The following is an 18,698-nucleotide window of genomic DNA, read 5'->3' on the forward strand; positions in this document are numbered from 1 at the left end:
ATAGTGCCAAGCATGCACAGAGGTCGATATGAAGATGGTTCCTCAGGAGGCTTTTTTGGTTTAGGGAGTAGAACCAATCGCTGGACTTTCCATGGGTCGGGAAATGTTCCTTCTTTTAAGCACGCATTGTACATTTTTACGAATAATTCAAGTTTCAGAATCATGGCTTCCTTTAGGGCTCTGTTTGCAATGCCATCTAATCCAGGCGCTTTGCTGCTTTTAATTTTTCCGGCTATGGCCAATATTTCTTCTTCACTAACTAGCAGTGGTGCCTCTATGACTTCGGATCGAGGTTTAGCATAAGAAATAGTGTCGTGTTTTGGAAACAAAGTTTCAACGACATTCCTCATGAAGGATGCACTTGTGGGTTGTTGTACCTTGTTTTGGAATTTTGATATACATATTTTATATGCTGATCCCCAGGAGTCTTCGTTTGCTTCCTCACAGAGTTTTTCAAAACACTTCTTTTTACTGCGACCAATGGCTGACTTTAGAAGCTTCTTTTGACTTTTAAATATATTCCTAAGACTGCTTTCATTTTCTTCACTCTGATTGCGTTGTAGGCGGCGTCTAGCTGAGTTGCAGAGTTTTCCGAGCTCAGCTATTTCTTCATTCCACCAATACACTGGCCTTCGGTTGTTGTGATGAGCTGTCCTACGCATGGTTGCGTCGCAAGCTGTAGACAATTTTGTCGCACTGCGGATACCAAGTGCATGGCGTCTTCGCTTTGTATATTTTTGAACTCCAGACCATCTCAAAAAGTTCGGCATCAAAGTCTTTTTGTTTCCAAGTTCGTTTTTGGCATATGCTCCTGCTGCGGCGTTCCGTCCCTTCGGCATATGAGACTTCAGCAATAATAGCCATGTGGTCACTATTTGTAAATATGTCCGACACCGCCCACTTGACGTGCCTACTAAGGGCGTCGTTGGCGAACATGAGATCGATTATGGAGCCTTTGTTTCCTTTTTGAAATGTATTTTGCGTTCCGCTATTCAGGATCGTGAGATTCATTTTTGGCCGAGGAATTCAAGTAGTATACGCCCACGGTGGTTTGTGCGCCTACTACCTCAAGCGGTCGACCACGCATTGAAGTCGCCTGCGATTACAATTGGTGCTTTGCCTTTGGTTTCTAGAACAAGTTCCAGGAGGAATTCTTCAAAATCTTTAATTGAGGCGCTGAGAGGAGCATAGAAGCTAACAAAGTATATGCCACGTATATTTGCCCATGTGAAACAGTTGTGATATCTGGATCGAGATATAAATAGTTGTCCTTTACCTGACCATATTGCAGCTTTTCCGGATATGTCTGTGGTCCAAGTGTACAGTGCATAGTGTAGCTATTTGAGTACCGCTTCGGGTTTTTCACATGCTCTTAATATTTATTTTGCCTAGGTTTTCTATCCCGCACTCTTTTTTCATTGCCTCGCAAATCTCTTCCGGAGTTTTAATTTCATCTAAGTCCTTGCATATGATCGTGACATTGTGGGTTTTGGGCTGTATCACAGCCATTTTACCGACCACTTCCTCTAAGGCACTTTGGAACGCTTCGGCTCTCTTATCCGCTTGGTTTTTCAGCTCTAATAGCAGGTCTCCTTTTAACGTTTTCCTTATATACGTGACACTTGAGCCCAATTCGTCTAACCCGGTATCACCTTTTATTTTCCGGAGAATATCCGCGTATGATGCACCATCCTGTTTTGTGAGTATGATGGCGTCTGGCCTCGATCTAATTTTCTTTTCGGCTGGTCTTCGCCTCTTGACAACGTCCACCCATGTTTTGGATGTAGTGGGTATAACTGTTGTATTGGTTTGAATCAACTTCAATGTCTCGCTGTAGGTGGGCTGCTCCGCTTTATTTACATTTCTCGGCTTTTTAAAGGGAGGTAAAAAGCCTATTGTCTCCCGTAGCCTCTTCGGGGTATTTACAACCTTACTCATTGGAAAAACCTGGGACGCTTTCCCTACCATAATCCTTTTGGGTTGGATTCCTCCTTTATCAGCCTTGGCATGTAGCGCTACTATGCTGCTAACTAAATCGCTCATTTCCTGGTTTATATGCCTTTGGCCAGCCATCATATTCTCCAGTTCTTTTATTTTACTACCCAACTGGTTAAAATTTTGGGTCGTTTCGTTAATTCGCGTTTCCTCGGAGAGTTTGCCACCTCTAATTGTATTATTGGCATCTTCGCATTTTTTTATTGATCCAACAGCGGTGGATAACTCACTTTTTCCATTAAAAGGCATTCTCATGATTTTAGAGTTCCTTCTAAATGGATTCTCGGGTGTGCATCCGCTACTGTTCTCAGAGGCCATACCTCAATGAGAAAAATAGTTGGGAGCTCCTAACGAATGGTGTGTTCAGGCGCTGTCACTACAACCTTGCTTATATTTTCAGTAGTTGGCAATGCCAAAACCAAAGGGAATGCGAAAAGGAGAAAACAAAAAGGAGAACAGCTGACTAATCAAAACAAAACGGCAATGCAAAAATTAAGCACGCGCTTTGTTTGGATTGCTGCTACAGGGGAAAAACGATGTGGTTTTTATAAAAAACCACAAAAATATATTCGGGTAAGTGCAAATGAATTTTAATTAAGAAATACAAATTGTACTTATCTTATCCCGCAGATTTAGTGTCCGTTTATTGTTTTAGCTTTAGAAAAGCTTCAGCAAAGGAATCGCTAACAATTGGTGTGAGAAACTAGAAACTAGGAATTTTTTGACAAAACCCCAGGACTGCACCAAAAACACAACCACTTCACTTGAAAATTAACTCAAGTCTCACACATATTTACATGTGTACGCATATTTGTATGTTTGTTTGTGTATACATTATTTGTTCAGCAATGTCGTACATATATGCATATGTACATATGTATGTACATATAGAGTAGTGCGCGCGCACTTTTTACTGATAAATGATAATATCACGATTTGAATTTGAATTCTACTTACATATGTATGTACTTATGTAACTATGTGCTAATATCTAGATGCGTATGAAAATTTAAATGAAGAAATGTCATTTACATGCCTCCGGGTCACACACACTCACATACACCTTATCTCCTAATATACATTCCGAACAAAGGCGAACTATGTATGTAAACCGATAGAACTCGCTTTGACATGCACTATCAGTCGAACAATAGAAATGAACATGCATTATCTAGAAAGGCATTCTCAACATGTAAACAACAAACATCTGGCAATGGAATAATCCACTGCGATAACCAACTCCGCATCTCAAGTAATAGCAAGATAGCAGATATCGAATTACGACAAAGAAGTCGCATGCAGATAACAGCAGCCGCATTTCATTAGTATAAATAGCTGTAAGATCTTATATTAAAATTCAGTTCTTAAGAATATCAATAAAGGCACGCATTTCGGCGTATAAATAAAATTGTTTAAATTCTTGAACTCATATCGTGTAAACGATATTAACTGGGGGCTCAACCAGTCTGTAAGCCATCTCTATCCATTGAATAAAACGATAGAAAAAATTCCACGGGAAGTAGGACTTCCAGCACTAGATCTTTGAAAAAGGTGCTTAAAATTGAACAAAGATAAAATTAATATTCCTGCAAAATCTGGAAAAGAATAACGGATAAGTCTTGATATATAGTTAAAACAGTCAAGCAACGTTATATCAACGGATATCCCAACACGCTAGAATCTCAAAAAAGGAGACAAAAGCCGTTCAATTTGCGTCGTCCCCTATTGAACACCGACGTCAAGATGACAACACAAGAAATCGCAAGCTTGAGAGCACAAATCGCTGCTCTGACCACAACGTTCACTGAAACCCAACAAAGATTGAATTCGTTGGAAACCCACGCAACACCTAACGTCACAGTCACAAACCAATACCAGGACTGTACACCAAACATCACAGATGAATCACAAATAAACTTAGAAATATTCAAAACCTTACCAGTCTTCACAGGCGATATGAACCATTATAGGTCATGGAGAAAACGCGCCTGGACGCACATGGAAAACATCAAGAATTACGCTACTACACCCATGTACTACACGGCACTCTCGATTGTACATTCCAAAATTCAAGGAGAGGCGGCCGATATTTTAATAAACCACAACACCAAATTCAACTTTTATTCCATAATAAACCGTCTCGATTATACTTATGCGGACCAGAGACCTCTGTATGTTTTGCTCGAAGGAATGAAAAGAATAAAGCAAGGAAAAAGGACTCTGGCAGAGTTCCATTCCGAAGTCAGCAAGTCACTTAATCTTGCACTCACTAAAGTTGAGATGGATAATCATGGACCAGGAAATCCATCAGCTATGATTGAATATGCAAACCAGGAAGCTGTGAGGACATTCATTCTCGGTCTGAACAGCAAATATACCAGCGGCACCCTCTACAGTCACAATCCGAAGGACTTAGAAACCGCTTACGCTATCGCGAGTACGATATACCACGATAATATAAACTCACAATTCGACGTTCCGCAATACAATCAGCAGAGACAATATAATACATCACAGTACCAAAACTCAAGCAGAAGACATTACGAGGAGCCACAAAGGTACAAACCTAACGTACAGGTGCAATACAATCAGACAGCACCCCGGCAACAGCATCAACCAATGGACGTAGATTCATCACAACAATACACGAGATCCGCAAATCCCAATAGGGATCATTCCAAACCACAACAAAACAGCTATAACCGCCAATTACAAGGGCTACCTCCAAATAATCAATTTCGCGGTAACCCTCAAAAAAGAGAACGAAATCCTTCATCTCATAATTCCCACGTACAACAGAAATGTCAACGTGTAAACCAGACACGCGACGAAGAACTACAATCGCTTACACCAGAATACGAGAACGATGATTACGAAACAGGCAGCGCTTTTTTAGGCGCATGAACGATTTGCCGTGTCTGCAACGCCACTGCAGGGATACAGGCAAACTTATTAACATCCTGATTGATACTGGAGCAACAAACAACTATATAAGTACAAAATGTAACTTAGGTAAGTCTATTCAAATTAAACCTGTAAAAGTGAAAACTCTTCATGGTTACTCAATAACCAAATCAAAAAAAATAATTACATTGTTAGAACATAATCTCACATTTTTTGAAACTGATGCATTAAAAGAATTCGATATGCTTCTGGGTGAACAGGGTCTTAGGAAAATTAAAGCAGAAATCAACCTTTTCGAGTACACGCTCAGTTATAAATATAGGGCCAAGAAAGAAAGTGAATCTGTGCAAAAAATAAATTATACGGTTAATAGTGAAAAATATAGAGCAGAAATCGAAGAAATTATGCAAAGAAATGAAGACACAAATGAAGTGCTACCATATACTACCACGGTACAAGCTACCATTAGAACGAAATCCGAAGATCCTATTTGGACCAAGCAATATCCGTACCCTATGTCGGATAGCGATTTCATTAACAAAGAAATTAACAAACTTTTAGAAAATGAAATAATTCAACCCAGCAAAAGTCCGTATAACTCTCCCATTTGGACAGTCGCAAAAAAAGGTACCGATGAACAAGGGAAACCTAAGCGCAGAATGGTCGTAGACTTTCAGAAACTTAACAATCAAACTGTTACAGATAGATACCCCATACCTGATGTGGCTATGACCATACAAAATTTAGGAAACGCAAAAGTATTTTCAACTCTAGACTTAGAGTCTGGTTTCCATCAGATCCTTATTAATAAATCAGACAGGGAAAAAACGGCTTTTAGTGTAAATGGAGCTAAATACGAATTTCTTCGTATGCCATTCGGCCTGAAAAACGCCCCATCTATTTTTCAAAGATGCGTGGATGATATCCTTAGACCATATATCGGGAAGTTCGCGTACGTCTATATAGACGATGTTCTCATTTATTCTTCCTCTCCTGAAGAACATATCGAACACATCCGCATAATCATAAATGCCCTTCACCAGGCCAATATGAAAATCTCTAACGAAAAATCTCACTTTTTCAAAGACTCTGTTGAATACTTAGGGCATATAATTAAATACAACAAGATTACAGTCGACCCAACAAAAATACAGACTATTAAAAATTTCCCTATTCCTACAACACTGAAGGAACTCAGATCCTTCCTAGGTCTCGCAAGTTACTATAGAAAATTTATAAAGAATTTTGCAGCCATCGTCAAACCACTGACTACGTTCCTCAGAGGAGAGAACGGTGGCATATCAAAGAATCAAAGTGCAAAAATAAAAATCACTTTAGACGAACCTGCACTAAAAGCACTGAACATAATAAAAGAAGAACTACAAGCCCAGGTCGAACTCTTCCAACCAAATTTTAACAAACCTTTCGAATTAACCACAGATGCTAGCAATTACGCTATAGGAGCCGTATTATCCCAAAACCAAAAACCCATATCATTTATTTCACGAACGCTCAGTGAAACAGAACAGAATTACTCCACAAATGAGAAAGAGTTACTCGCAATTGTATGGTCACTACAGAAACTACGCAACTACTTGTATGGTATAGCAGATTTAACAATATACACCGACCATCAATCTCTAATATTCTCCATATCAGAAAAAAACCCCAATACAAAATTAAAAAGATGGAAAAATTTCATTGAAGAATATGGTGCAAAAATCGTTTACAAACCCGGACATCAGAACGTGGTCGCTGATGCCCTTTCTCGTCAGCAAATAAACAACACTTTAAATTCTGATGACTCCCAACATTCAGCACAAAGCTCACCAACACAAAGACTCAAACGAGTAAAAAAACCAGTAAACTCCTTTAGAAACCAAATTATTGTAAAACGGTCAGATCAGAACCCCATCGAAATATTCTCACAAAACATATTTTCTAACAGCCGACACACGATCTTTTTTAATACGAAAACTGTATTACTAGATAGACTAAAAAATGTAATTAGACCAAAGATAACTAATGCTATACAAATAGACGAGCAAATGTTATTTTACGTCGAAAATGACATTATCAACACATTTCCAACTGTATCGATTGTACTAGCGCAAAAATTGGTGGACGATATTACCGAAACCGAACAACAAGAACAGATCATACAAGACACACACAGACGTGCTCACAGAAACTACAAAAACAACGCACAGGAAATCTCGCTCAGATACTACTGGCCAAACATACGTGACGCTTGTAAAAAAGAAGTACAAAACTGCGAAATCTGCCTCACAAACAAGTATGAACGCCGACCAAATAAACAACCAATAGGATCAGCACCGATACCGAACAAAGTAGGCGAATACATACACTTAGACTTATTTTTTATGAGCAACAATATGTACATTAGTTCAACCGACAAATATTCCAAATTCTGCCATTTGAGACAAATACCATCAAAGAAAGACACATACAAATATGTTGACGAGATACTGTCACAAATATACCCAAACGCAAAGTTTGTAATGACTGATAACGAGTCAACATTTACTGGCATATGTGCACAACAAATATACAAGCGATTACAAATAACGCATACCAAAACTCCAGCCTATCATTCGACAACAAACGGTCAAGTTGAAAGAACGCATAGCACAATTATCGAACTCACAAAAGTATTAGCGCATCAACACAGTTCGGCTCCTGACGATCAGATATTTGAAGCAGTCCGACAGTACAACAAAACAATCCATTCGGTAACCAACCACAAACCCGAGGACGTGTTTTTTAATCAAAGGGAATATCCTGGCATCAAAGAGCGTCTTCAACAAAACCAACAGAGAGTTTTGCGATACCATAACCGTAATCGGAAACAGCTCAAAATACACAGAAGGAGAGGTAATATATTCAAAAACGCATAGACGAAACAAAAACGGAAAAAAATACGTGAAACACATAGTAAAAAAAGACAACGGAGAAACAATAACGACCAATAAAAAAGTAATTATCCATAAAGACAATATCAGAGCAAAAGCATGTACGGAATAGTATTTACCTTACTTTTCTCTATCGCACTTTGCGACAATATTATAGATTTAAGCCATAGGAAATATGTACTAGTAGAAACTGATCCTGTTTACATTTATCAGGATACAGCTTTCTTGTATCACATATCCAATCTCTCAAAAATATTGGCGCCATACGAAAGTATAATGAAATCATCATTCAATCTAGAAGACCAACCCCAAACTCAAATTTTAGTAAACAAAATCGAAACTCTGAAAACTCAACTCATTCCCAATATTTATAGATCCAAAAGATCACTTAACTTTCTTGGTTCCATGTTAAAATTCATCACGGGCACACCAGACCACGATGACCTTGTGGAAATAAAAACTTCACTTAATTTGCTAATAGAGAACAATAATAAGCAAAAATTAATTAATTCACAGTTCGAAAGAATACTCGAAAGCCTTGATCCCAAAGCAATAACCGAAAACATTGTTATATCAGAAGTTTATAATGAACTCAAATCAATAACTAACACTATAAATTTTGCAAAAACTAATAATTTCTATTCTGGCACATTAAATTTGAAAGACGTGTACGATTTAATAAACCATGAAAAGTTAGATCTTCCAATAATTAATATATTAGAATATGCCGACATTCATATATGTTACCTACAACAAGCAATTATAACAATATACAAATATATCCTATCCTATCCTTGAAACTAAATGTAGCTTATTTAATGTATATCCTTTAGCATATAAGCATGGTAAAATTAATTTAGACCCTAAGATCGCAAAGTGTAACGATTATCAAAGAATATCTAAATGTAGAAATTATATGGGTAACTTTATTTGTAAATCAGAACCCGCTGACAATTGTACTATAAAAATATTAGAAGACAAAACAGCACAATGCGAAACAACCCACGAAAATAATGCTCCACTTCGCATCCTAGAGAATGGATACATTTTGACAGATTACCAGCATACTTGGAACAACATGCATATATCAGGCCCTAAATTGATACACTTCAATGAATCCACGAACATCGATAACATGACATATTACAATCATCAAAGACAACTCAGAGAAATAATACACAATCAACACAACGAAAAACTTGAAGTACTCCGTATCCTTTCTTCAAACTCAATATACAAATTCAGCAATATCCAAACACTCTCAACATTTTTGATACCTATTGTAGAAAATCCAGTACATTTTACGTTCTTCATCATAATAGGATTCCTTACTTTAGTAGTCACCACTTACGGTATGGTACACCTCTGCCGATATCGCGTAAATAGAAGAATGCTTCACAGACAAAGGCAAATTGACGAAATATACGAAGTCGAATTGAATCGTCTTCAACAACAACAATCTGTAGCAGCATAGCGAGGACGCTCCGTTTTAAGAAGGAGGGGAGTTAACGACATAGCCTCGCTCCGGGTCACACACACTCACATACACCTTATCTCCTAATATACATTCCGAACAAAGGCGAACTATGTATGTAAACCGATAGAACTCGCTTTGACATGCACTATCAGTCGAACAATAGAAATGAACATGCATTATCTAGAAAGGCATTCTCAACATGTAAACAACAAACATCTGGCAATGGAATAATCCACTGCGATAACCAACTCCGCATCTCAAGTAATAGCAAGATAGCAGATATCGAATTACGACAAAGAAGTCGCATGCAGATAACAGCAGCCGCATTTCATTAGTATAAATAGCTGTAAGATCTTATATTAAAATTCAGTTCTTAAGAATATCAATAAAGGCACGCATTTCGGCGTATAAATAAAATTGTTTAAATTCTTGAACTCATATCGTGTAAACGATATTAACATTCGTTTTAGAGTGATCTACGATCTCGATTGGATTCACGATATCATCAGATGATCCACGTCAAAAGTTGAAAAACATAATCTTGCGAAAAGGTTCGCGAGATAATTCGATTTTTTGGCCGATAGGAGCTGTAAACAACACAAATAACTCTCTTATATGTATCAAAACGTTTTGAGTACATATAACATAAAAACTTTCAAACTTTACGATAGAGTTATGAGTTGCTATATTGCTACACTTAGATTGCCAAATCCCGAAATATAAAAGGCAACCTGCAGACAAATGCACAGATGGCTAAATTGACTCAGCTCGCAAACTTTGCAAACTTTATATACCCTGTTGAGGATATTAAAAGTAGATTTTAATTGTTTAGTGGTCTCTTTTTTGCATTTACTTAGCAAATTTAACATATTAGTATATGCAAATTTTATACCATTAGAAAATAGAAACTTCCATTAACATAATACATACTCACTTAAACAGAAATTGATATTTAAAATAGTAGATTGAAAATTAAGGGTTTTTCGATATTACGTCAATATAAGGAGAAAAAATAAATATTTTAAGTTAAAACATTCAGTGTGCTAGGGACATAAAAAGGTAAATTTCAATAAAATTTCGTGAAAGTTCATTTTTTGTACAAAGTAGAAATAAAAACCCAAAAATGTTTCACATGACAAGAGAAAATAATCCTTTCATTATCTTCAACTTTGCTATACAACTTAAAAACTTCATTCCTAACCCTTTTTTGGTTTTGGTACGTCTTCGATCTGTATAAAATTTTGTGGGAAAACATAATTAAGTGAGCAGACGCGTTCCGGGTGCTCCCCGTAACATATGGTCAAGCTACCTTTGATAAAAGCCAGATTTAACGATGGTACAAAATATTTTAGAGGGTCGAGAAAATGTGAACGACGGAAAGCGAGCACGAGTACGTCAAGAAAAGACGAAAACATTAATGATTTGAAGAACATGGTATTGTCTAATCGTCGTACAATAGTAGCCAAGGGTCGTATGATCAATAAGAAAAATACATTTTGTTTCATTGCTATAAAGACATTATATTTCTGTGTAATATTACTGTTAATTTAAAGCACTATCGTAACTCTAAAAATTGTATAAAAACATTTTTTTTTCGAACGGTTATTTTTCTAATATTGTGGGTAGTAAGCGGAATTCACTGAAAACGGGGTTTCATCAAGAAAAAAATTAAAAACAAATTCCTTTTTCTAATAATTTATAGTGTTTTCTTTTTTATTAATAAGTGCGAATATTCAATTTGGCATTGGTGTAAAAGAAAGTACTTATTTCTGGTGTTAACATATGTCATGTATTCAAAATAGCTGTTTTCAGCTCAAAAATCGTATTGTATTGACCACAATCCTCGTAAATCTTTCAAACCAGCCATCCCCAGATGTTCTTAATAAGACTCACATCGGTAGAACAAGCTGATCATTCCAAAAGATCGATATATTTGCGTTGAAGCCACGTTTTCATTTACCTGGTCGTATGAATTCTTGCAGATTTATTTCTAATACTTCCTGGTACTTGGAACTATTTATTCAGAAAAAAGGGAATTCCAACGGTACTGTCCTAGAATTTGAACATTCGCCCCTACCATAAGTGAGCCTCTACCGAAATTGCATTTGGAAAAACCAAAAAAACGTCTGAACCATCAAGGTTGAACTTTTTCTCTTCCGAAAGAATCACGAAGGAACAATAGTAAAGTTTTTTGTAAACGCATTGTCTACTTTGCCGCAACCGTATTATTTCAAATCTTATTATTATATTATCTGATGCCAGTCTTTTTTCATATGATTTCGGGCAAAGCTGAGACGAGAGACTATGTGGTGTGGTTTCAAGAGAGGCGCTTTCTGCATTTGCTCACCTGTAATTTTTAGATTTCACCGCACGCCAAATTGTTGAAACAGATGCAGAAATTAGGTTCTCTCCTTTCACTTTCCGTATTGACGTCGTTTTATTTAATAACTGTGCATCAATTTCGTTTTCCTATCGCGTGTTAATATTTTTTTTTTTGATCAGAGTAAGTTCTCAGGCCATAATTTTCTTTGGTATTCAGAAAATTATCCACCAATGTTATGTTTCATAAAATTAATTTATAACTCCAAATGCCACTGGTCGGTTTAAGTGGCTTTATAGTAATTCAAGAAAAAGAAACGAAATTTTTTCATAGAGTTTTTACAGCTACCATAGAGTTTTAAAATAACATCATTCGTTCTTGGAATGGGAACATACAAAATTCCCAAAACTTTTTGAACAAACCTCGTAAGACATCTTCGAATTAGAATTTGAAGCATTTTGCTTAGCTCTGGGTACATTTGAAATATATTATTAGTAGATATTAACAAAACTTCGCCAATTCCATATGCACTATTTTAGCTGGTCTGTCTAAACATTTTATTTTTTTTTACTTTATGGAATTCCTGAGGGTTTCTTGAGTTTGATTCTCTTAAATAAAGAAATGCTGACACAAGCCATTTATTTTAATATGCAGGTAACTACATACACGCACAAGGATGATAACAATAAATGGCTTATAAAGCCCTACAACAAGGATTCAATTGATAACATAAAATATGTTTCGCATGGCGCCTTAATAAGACTAGAGCATGTTGCTACTAGGCGTAATTTACACTCACATGGTGAACCAGCACCACTCACTAAAAGGCATTTGCAAATAACAGGATACGGAGAGGTAGTTATTATATAAATAAATGAATTGTGTATATGATTAATTCAGCTGCTTTACGCTTTTTCAATCTCTACTTCAGGATGGGCAAGGTGATGCAAATGATATTTGGCAAGTTCTATTGGTTGATGGTAAGCAAAACACCAGTGTTAAAACTGTTACAACAAAGTTTTTGCTAATACACTACCTCCAAAACTGTGCGCTGACTACCAGCGGACAGCAACTTCCGAAATGGGGATTTGAGCAACAAGAAGTTTCTTGCAATCCCAACCTGAGAGATAAAAATGCATTTTGGAATGTCGAAGATAATCGGAACGAAAAATGTAAGTTTACTTAAAAAAACAGACAATAACAATGTTTTAAATAAAATATACTTCGCATGAGGTCAAGTCCTCTATAAAGTTTACTGGAAAACGAATTTACTTAATTGAGTAAGAGTATGTCTGCCCCATGTAAACGGTATATATTTTGAATTATAGCTAAGTTATTATGGCATTTTAGACAGGCTGAAAACGTATAACGTATACTCGTAACATTGTTGTTGATCGAGGGTTTTCAGTGAAACTCAAATGTCCATGTAATTAAAATGTCCGTCTTATGGTTTCTTTTGAGTAAAAAACATATCATATTTTTGGCGCTAACGTTATATTCGAATGACATATTTGTATCTGGAAATACTGTCGCTAAGTTCAATTAATTTCATACAATTTTTATTGCATACGATTTTCTTTGAAATATGTAGTTTCTGACTTGAATATAATTGTTGAGACTAGCAAGCTTAAATTAATATTATTGTTTTAGTTTATTTAGTAGTAGCGTGGATTGTCCGCCTTTGAATAAATGTTTTAATGAATTAGTTTTTGTTATTTACTAATTCAATAAAAAGGCAATCATACTCCGATCGTTGCGTCAACTTATAAATTTGGTAGTTTTTCTTTCATCCAAAATCCAAAGATACTAATATATAACTTTATTATTTATTCTTATGCACTTCAATTATTATATGCAACGGAACTATGGAAGAACCGAGGCCACGCCAGTTCAGTTTTCAATTTTCACAACTGCACTAACACGGCCTTGGTTTGCGTGGTTATTGTTAAATAAACTTTTTATCAGAAAACTTCTGCGATTCGTTATTCCAAATAACTTTATAAGTTTTTGTTTAAGGGCATTTTGTGAGCGTGGGAATGGTTCGATGTACCAACCCCTAAGCGGTGCTAAGGAACACTGTACCAAGTTTCATAGCAGACATCTTAATCTTTAATCAAATTATCGCTTGCAGGGCCTAGCGGACAGACGAACGCATGGACAGACAGACAGTCAATCGAAATTTAACTCGTCTCGTCATTCTGATTGAGACAAACAAGTGTTTGAAGGCTTTATTAGTTGCAAGAGTATGGTATGTGCGTTTATACCCGAACTTATTTCTTCCTACTTGCTTATTTTTATATCTATGAATTTACACACTGCTCTACCGGTTTAATAGTTACATAGAAGTGGAGTAACAAGACATTACGAGAAACATATTAGAAAGAAAAACTGAACCCAAGCGGGAATAACAATTATGTACTATATCTTCCATGCCGCTTTTATCTGCACATGATTAGGGCACAATATACACCAATGATGTTTCTTTGATAATAATATACCCTTGTGCCAAAAATGGGTCGAATCAAATCAATATTTCCTTTAAAACCCATGTAGTATAGGCCAATGTGCTAGTTACTATAATGAAACGTTGTATTTTTGTGCCTAAAATGTATAAAATTAGGTGAAGTTTGACTTATATATTTTGATTAAAATGGATGCCCAATTTAGTGGGAAACATACACCACTTAATTTTTAGCTGAGTAAGCACCCAGTAATTACGCAAAAGAAAACACACTATTTTATTATTAAGTATTAAACACTTTAATGATTAACTTTATTGTGTTTTAGTGAAAAGAAGTTGTAAAGTTGTAGAAAATGATTGCACGAGATAACGACGACCATATCGCGCAGGATCGGTGAGAATTTAGTTGTATCTCCGATACGCACAGGATCTGGGTTGATCGAAGAAGAGTAACGTAAGTGTCGACGCGGCGCAGTGTATGTGTTATCGTGCGAATTGCGTAGAACGAATTAATGATGTATTGATGAGCGAACTGCAGCTGACGAATAGAAGAGCTTTCCGGTTGTCCATTCCTTTTGTGAGTTGGGTTGCGTACGAGTGTGGTGTGTTTTAATGTCATCAGCTGTGGTGAATTAAGCTGTCGCATTAGGATGCGCTAGTTTTACCGAGTAGAGGGGGTGGATGCTTAACTCATTTAAACAGCCTTAATACAACTAATATTAGAACTTTCGAACATCCGGCTGACTTCATATATAATATACTTATATTGATGGTATGTGAGTTAACTTAATGGAACCCTGGGAGCATTTTATTAGTATGTTTCATCTTAATAGTATGGACAGAGAACATAAATCATAGAGAAGCTTCACGATTAGGGATATTTCACTTTTGGGATATTTACTGTTTTGGATAAGCGTGTCTCACCACACCACAGAAAAACTATTAGAGTGTTTCACCACATTTAACATCAGGGGACACGAAAATAATAGAATTGAGCATTTCGAGTGTTAAATGAGAAAAATTGTGCTAATTTCAATGATATGTACGCTTACAGATTCATATATTTGTATTATAATTTATATATGTATGTACTACATATTTAATATCAAAGCACACAAGCATGTACGTACAACTTGAACTATTTCATGATGATATATATAATAGTCAGGTTTATGTTGTTACCTACATATTTATTAGCAGGTCTTTAAAAGTTTTGATAACATGTTAAAAGACCAAGCAGTCGCGCATATTCACGTGCATATTGTGTAACTAGCAAACCCGGCGATCTCCGTTTCGCCACCAAATTGCTTCGTTTTATGTGACATTTCGTTTGGTGATTAAAAGATACAATTTTTTTTTTTGTTTTATATTTGAAAAAGAAAAATTATATTTCATTTCACAAAAGTAATGAATTCATTTCGATTACAAAAATTAAGTATTATTTAGTTGAACTTCCCTAAGTAAATGAGGAGGATGGAGAAAGTTCTCTGATCGCCATTCACTTGGGAGTGGCCAGAAACGAGTCTTTTACATATGGCTCAAGCAGCTCACTAGTTCCGGTCTTTGACCAAGTATCCTCTGGGTAGCTTAAGAACATCCGTTCGAAGGTGAGCTAATGTGAGAAGGCGAAACATCCCCCTCCGCAGGGTTGTGCGCTGGGTTTGGGACCCGCCACGTAAAAAATCTTACCAATGAAAATCAACAATCAGCCTCGGATGAGAGACCCCCCTTTTGATGACGACCATGGCAAACGAAATAAGGACTACGATTTGAGGGCATGCACCTGGAATGTCCGGACCCTTAATTGGGAAGGTGCCGCTGCCCAGCTGGTTGATGTCCTCGCGAAAATAAAGGTTGACATCACCGCCGTCCAAGAAATGCGCAGGGCCGGACAAGGACAGAGACGAGTAGGTCCTTGTGACATTTACTACAGTGGCCATATAAAGGAGCGCAAGTATGGCGAGGGATTCGTGGTGGGAGAGACTCCGTCGCCGAGTACTATCATTCACTCCGGTGAATGAGCGTCTAGCCACAATCCGCATCAAAGCGCGGTTCTTCAACATATCGCTGATTTGCGCCCACGCCCAGACGGAAGAGAAGGACGATGTGACCAAAGATGCCTTCTATGAGCGCTTGGAGCGCACTTACGAGAGCTGCCCCCGCCACGATGTCAAAATCGTGCTTGGCGACTTTAACGCCAGAGTGAGCAAAGAAGGTATCTTTGGCACTACGGTCGGTAAATTCAGCCTCCACGACGAAACATCCCCAAATGGGTTGAGGCTGTTTGACTTCGCCGGGGCCCGAAATATGGTTATCTGTAGTACTAGATTCCAGCATAAAAAGATTCAACAAGCCACCTGGCTGTCTCCGGATCGAAAAACCACCAACCAGATCGATCATGTTGTGATAGACGGAAGACACGTCTCTAGTGTTTTAGATGTGCGTGCGCACCGAGGTTCTAACATCGACTCGGACCACTATCTTGTTGCAGCCAAGATTCGCACCCGCCTCTGTGCAGCAAAACACGCACGAAGGAAGGACCAAGTCGAGAAGGACCTGGCTTCGCTTGGAATATCCAATTGGCGCCACGTAGCGAAAAGAAGAAACGACTGGCGCGCTGTTGTTAACTCGGCTATAATCGCGTAAGCGGTGTCTACGCCAATTAAGAAGAAGAAGTAAATGAAAGTGAATCCAAAGTAAATACTGAATCGAAGCGTTATACGTGTCCGCAAATTATCCGTTTCATTGAAGTGCTCTTTGACCCCGCAGCCGTTGTCCTGCGTGAAATTATGTGTTTTGACAACATTTTTTGGTTTTTGTTCCGATGTACAGAAAAGATGGTTTTCCAACTTCTTAGCACGCCACGTATATCTAACCGTGTGCAAAACATAGCATTGCCAAATTTATGCCACACACTATGCGATTATCCTTGTGTCCTGTTGATTGTCATATCGAACGCAATTTTCACTCGAAACGGAATACGTTTGAATTGAAATGGCAAATCGTTAGAACTCAAAGGAATTCGTAGGATCAAGCATTCTGCCCCCTTGTATTTGATAGCGCAGATTGCGGAACATAATAACGACAGATCCAACTTTGAGACGCGAATGATGCGGTGGGATACCAAGCCTCTCCAAAGAATTTAGAAATTTCACAGGATAATTCACGGCGTCATGGTATGAGCGCAAGTCTCTCGGAATTTGACTTTGAATCTTCCAGTTTAAGTCAACAGCATCGGTATTTTGGCAGCTAACATTGCGCGTGCACTTAAGGAATCGTAGTTACAATAATTGGTCCAATGTCCGAACATTCGTAATGAATTAATAAACGACAGATGGAATTGATATCGAACCACCGATTTTTAGCGAAGACGATGTAAAATGTCTTCGGCCATGTCATTTTCGTTCGTATCCCATAATTGAGGCGGATTTGAAGGCTGATTTGTCGAAATGTTTATAGCGAAAAGTGTGCGAACTTCATTTTTATTCCAGTGATTAAAATGTTTCAGCATTTGTAATTGCTTAAAGTTGAACCGCGTACATTAATCAATAGCAACCAAAGGTAGAAACAATCGTTGATAACACACCTGGATGTCAATCTACTGCCTTGCTTTTTGTGCAACTGTTTCTTCGACGATGCATTCCAGGTATAATATCAAGGTATTTTCGAATAGAGCAATGTTCTCGCAAACGGATCACTGACGAAAGTTGAGAAAAAACTCGTTAATGTTAATTTTGTTGCTGACGGTGTTTCCACTGGCTGTACTGTATTCTCTGGGTTGAAATACATTCTTTGGCCATTCTCCAAATTAACTGCGAGACGCACAACAGTCGGAAAACGTTCATGAATTGCAAAAGTAAATATCCTACAAAGCGCTTTATTGCAGTTCACATATCGACCGTATCGTTCAAGACCAATAACCGCCATGTTGCTTCCTTTGGTAACGTAATTACAAACGTATTTTATCGATTACACCAAACTGCAATACTCAACATTGACATGAGTTTGGAATGTTAATTACACAATAATGGCGAATATGATACGATCCATGTGTTGTTAACTTCGATATTCACTCTTCTAAATTGAATGCTGAATGTTCTGCCCTTGTCGTCTGGTGAGCGACGCCGATAGAGTGGATATCATTTCCAGTTTGTGTTTCCGAAAGAAAAGCTCGTGAATTGTGTTTCATTCATTTATTGTCAGACATACAAACCGAAAAGATGAACCATATTGGTTTCCACCACTTCGTTTATTACTGGATCTTTCTCTACATCAGGAATTTCCGCAGAAATGATTTCATCAATTTGATCTGGTGTAACCATCATCCAAAAAAGAATGCGGAAAACCTCTCTTTTGCCACTCAACAAAGTACATCTAGCATCCAACAGCACCACATATACGTTGCTTCAAGATAAAGCCAATCAAACATCCTAACTGTTGTTTATAAAGTCATGCTGTGACATCGTGACGATCGCTTGCTGATTGACCGCGATCCATAATTCCGCACGTTTGTCAACGCATCCTGGAAGTGCTTCTTGTCTAACAAAAATTGAAAAAAAAAAATTGTATGGAAAAATGTTACTTTTTGGAATTTTTCAATTTTCAGAC

General features: G+C 37.4%; 1 protein-coding gene across 4 annotated transcripts in view; it reads left to right on the top strand.

Annotated features, from left to right (window-relative positions):
- Positions 1–12,837, top strand: part of LOC126764484 (protein O-mannosyl-transferase 2) — a 131,646-nt gene extending 118,809 nt beyond the window's left edge. For all 4 annotated transcript variants that reach the window (XM_050482190.1, XM_050482191.1, XM_050482192.1 and 1 more), the window contains 2 exons: positions 12,284–12,484; positions 12,561–12,837. In XM_050482190.1, coding sequence (XP_050338147.1) covers positions 12,284–12,484; positions 12,561–12,815 — 456 coding nt within the window. In that variant the 3' untranslated portion in view covers positions 12,816–12,837. The remainder of the gene's footprint in view (positions 1–12,283; positions 12,485–12,560) is intronic.
- The last annotated feature ends 5,861 nt before the right edge of the window (positions 12,838–18,698 follow it).

The sequence above is a fragment of the Bactrocera neohumeralis genome, unplaced genomic scaffold, assembly GCF_024586455.1.
Source record: "Bactrocera neohumeralis isolate Rockhampton unplaced genomic scaffold, APGP_CSIRO_Bneo_wtdbg2-racon-allhic-juicebox.fasta_v2 cluster09, whole genome shotgun sequence".
Classification (NCBI taxonomy): Eukaryota; Metazoa; Arthropoda; class Insecta; order Diptera; family Tephritidae; genus Bactrocera; species Bactrocera neohumeralis.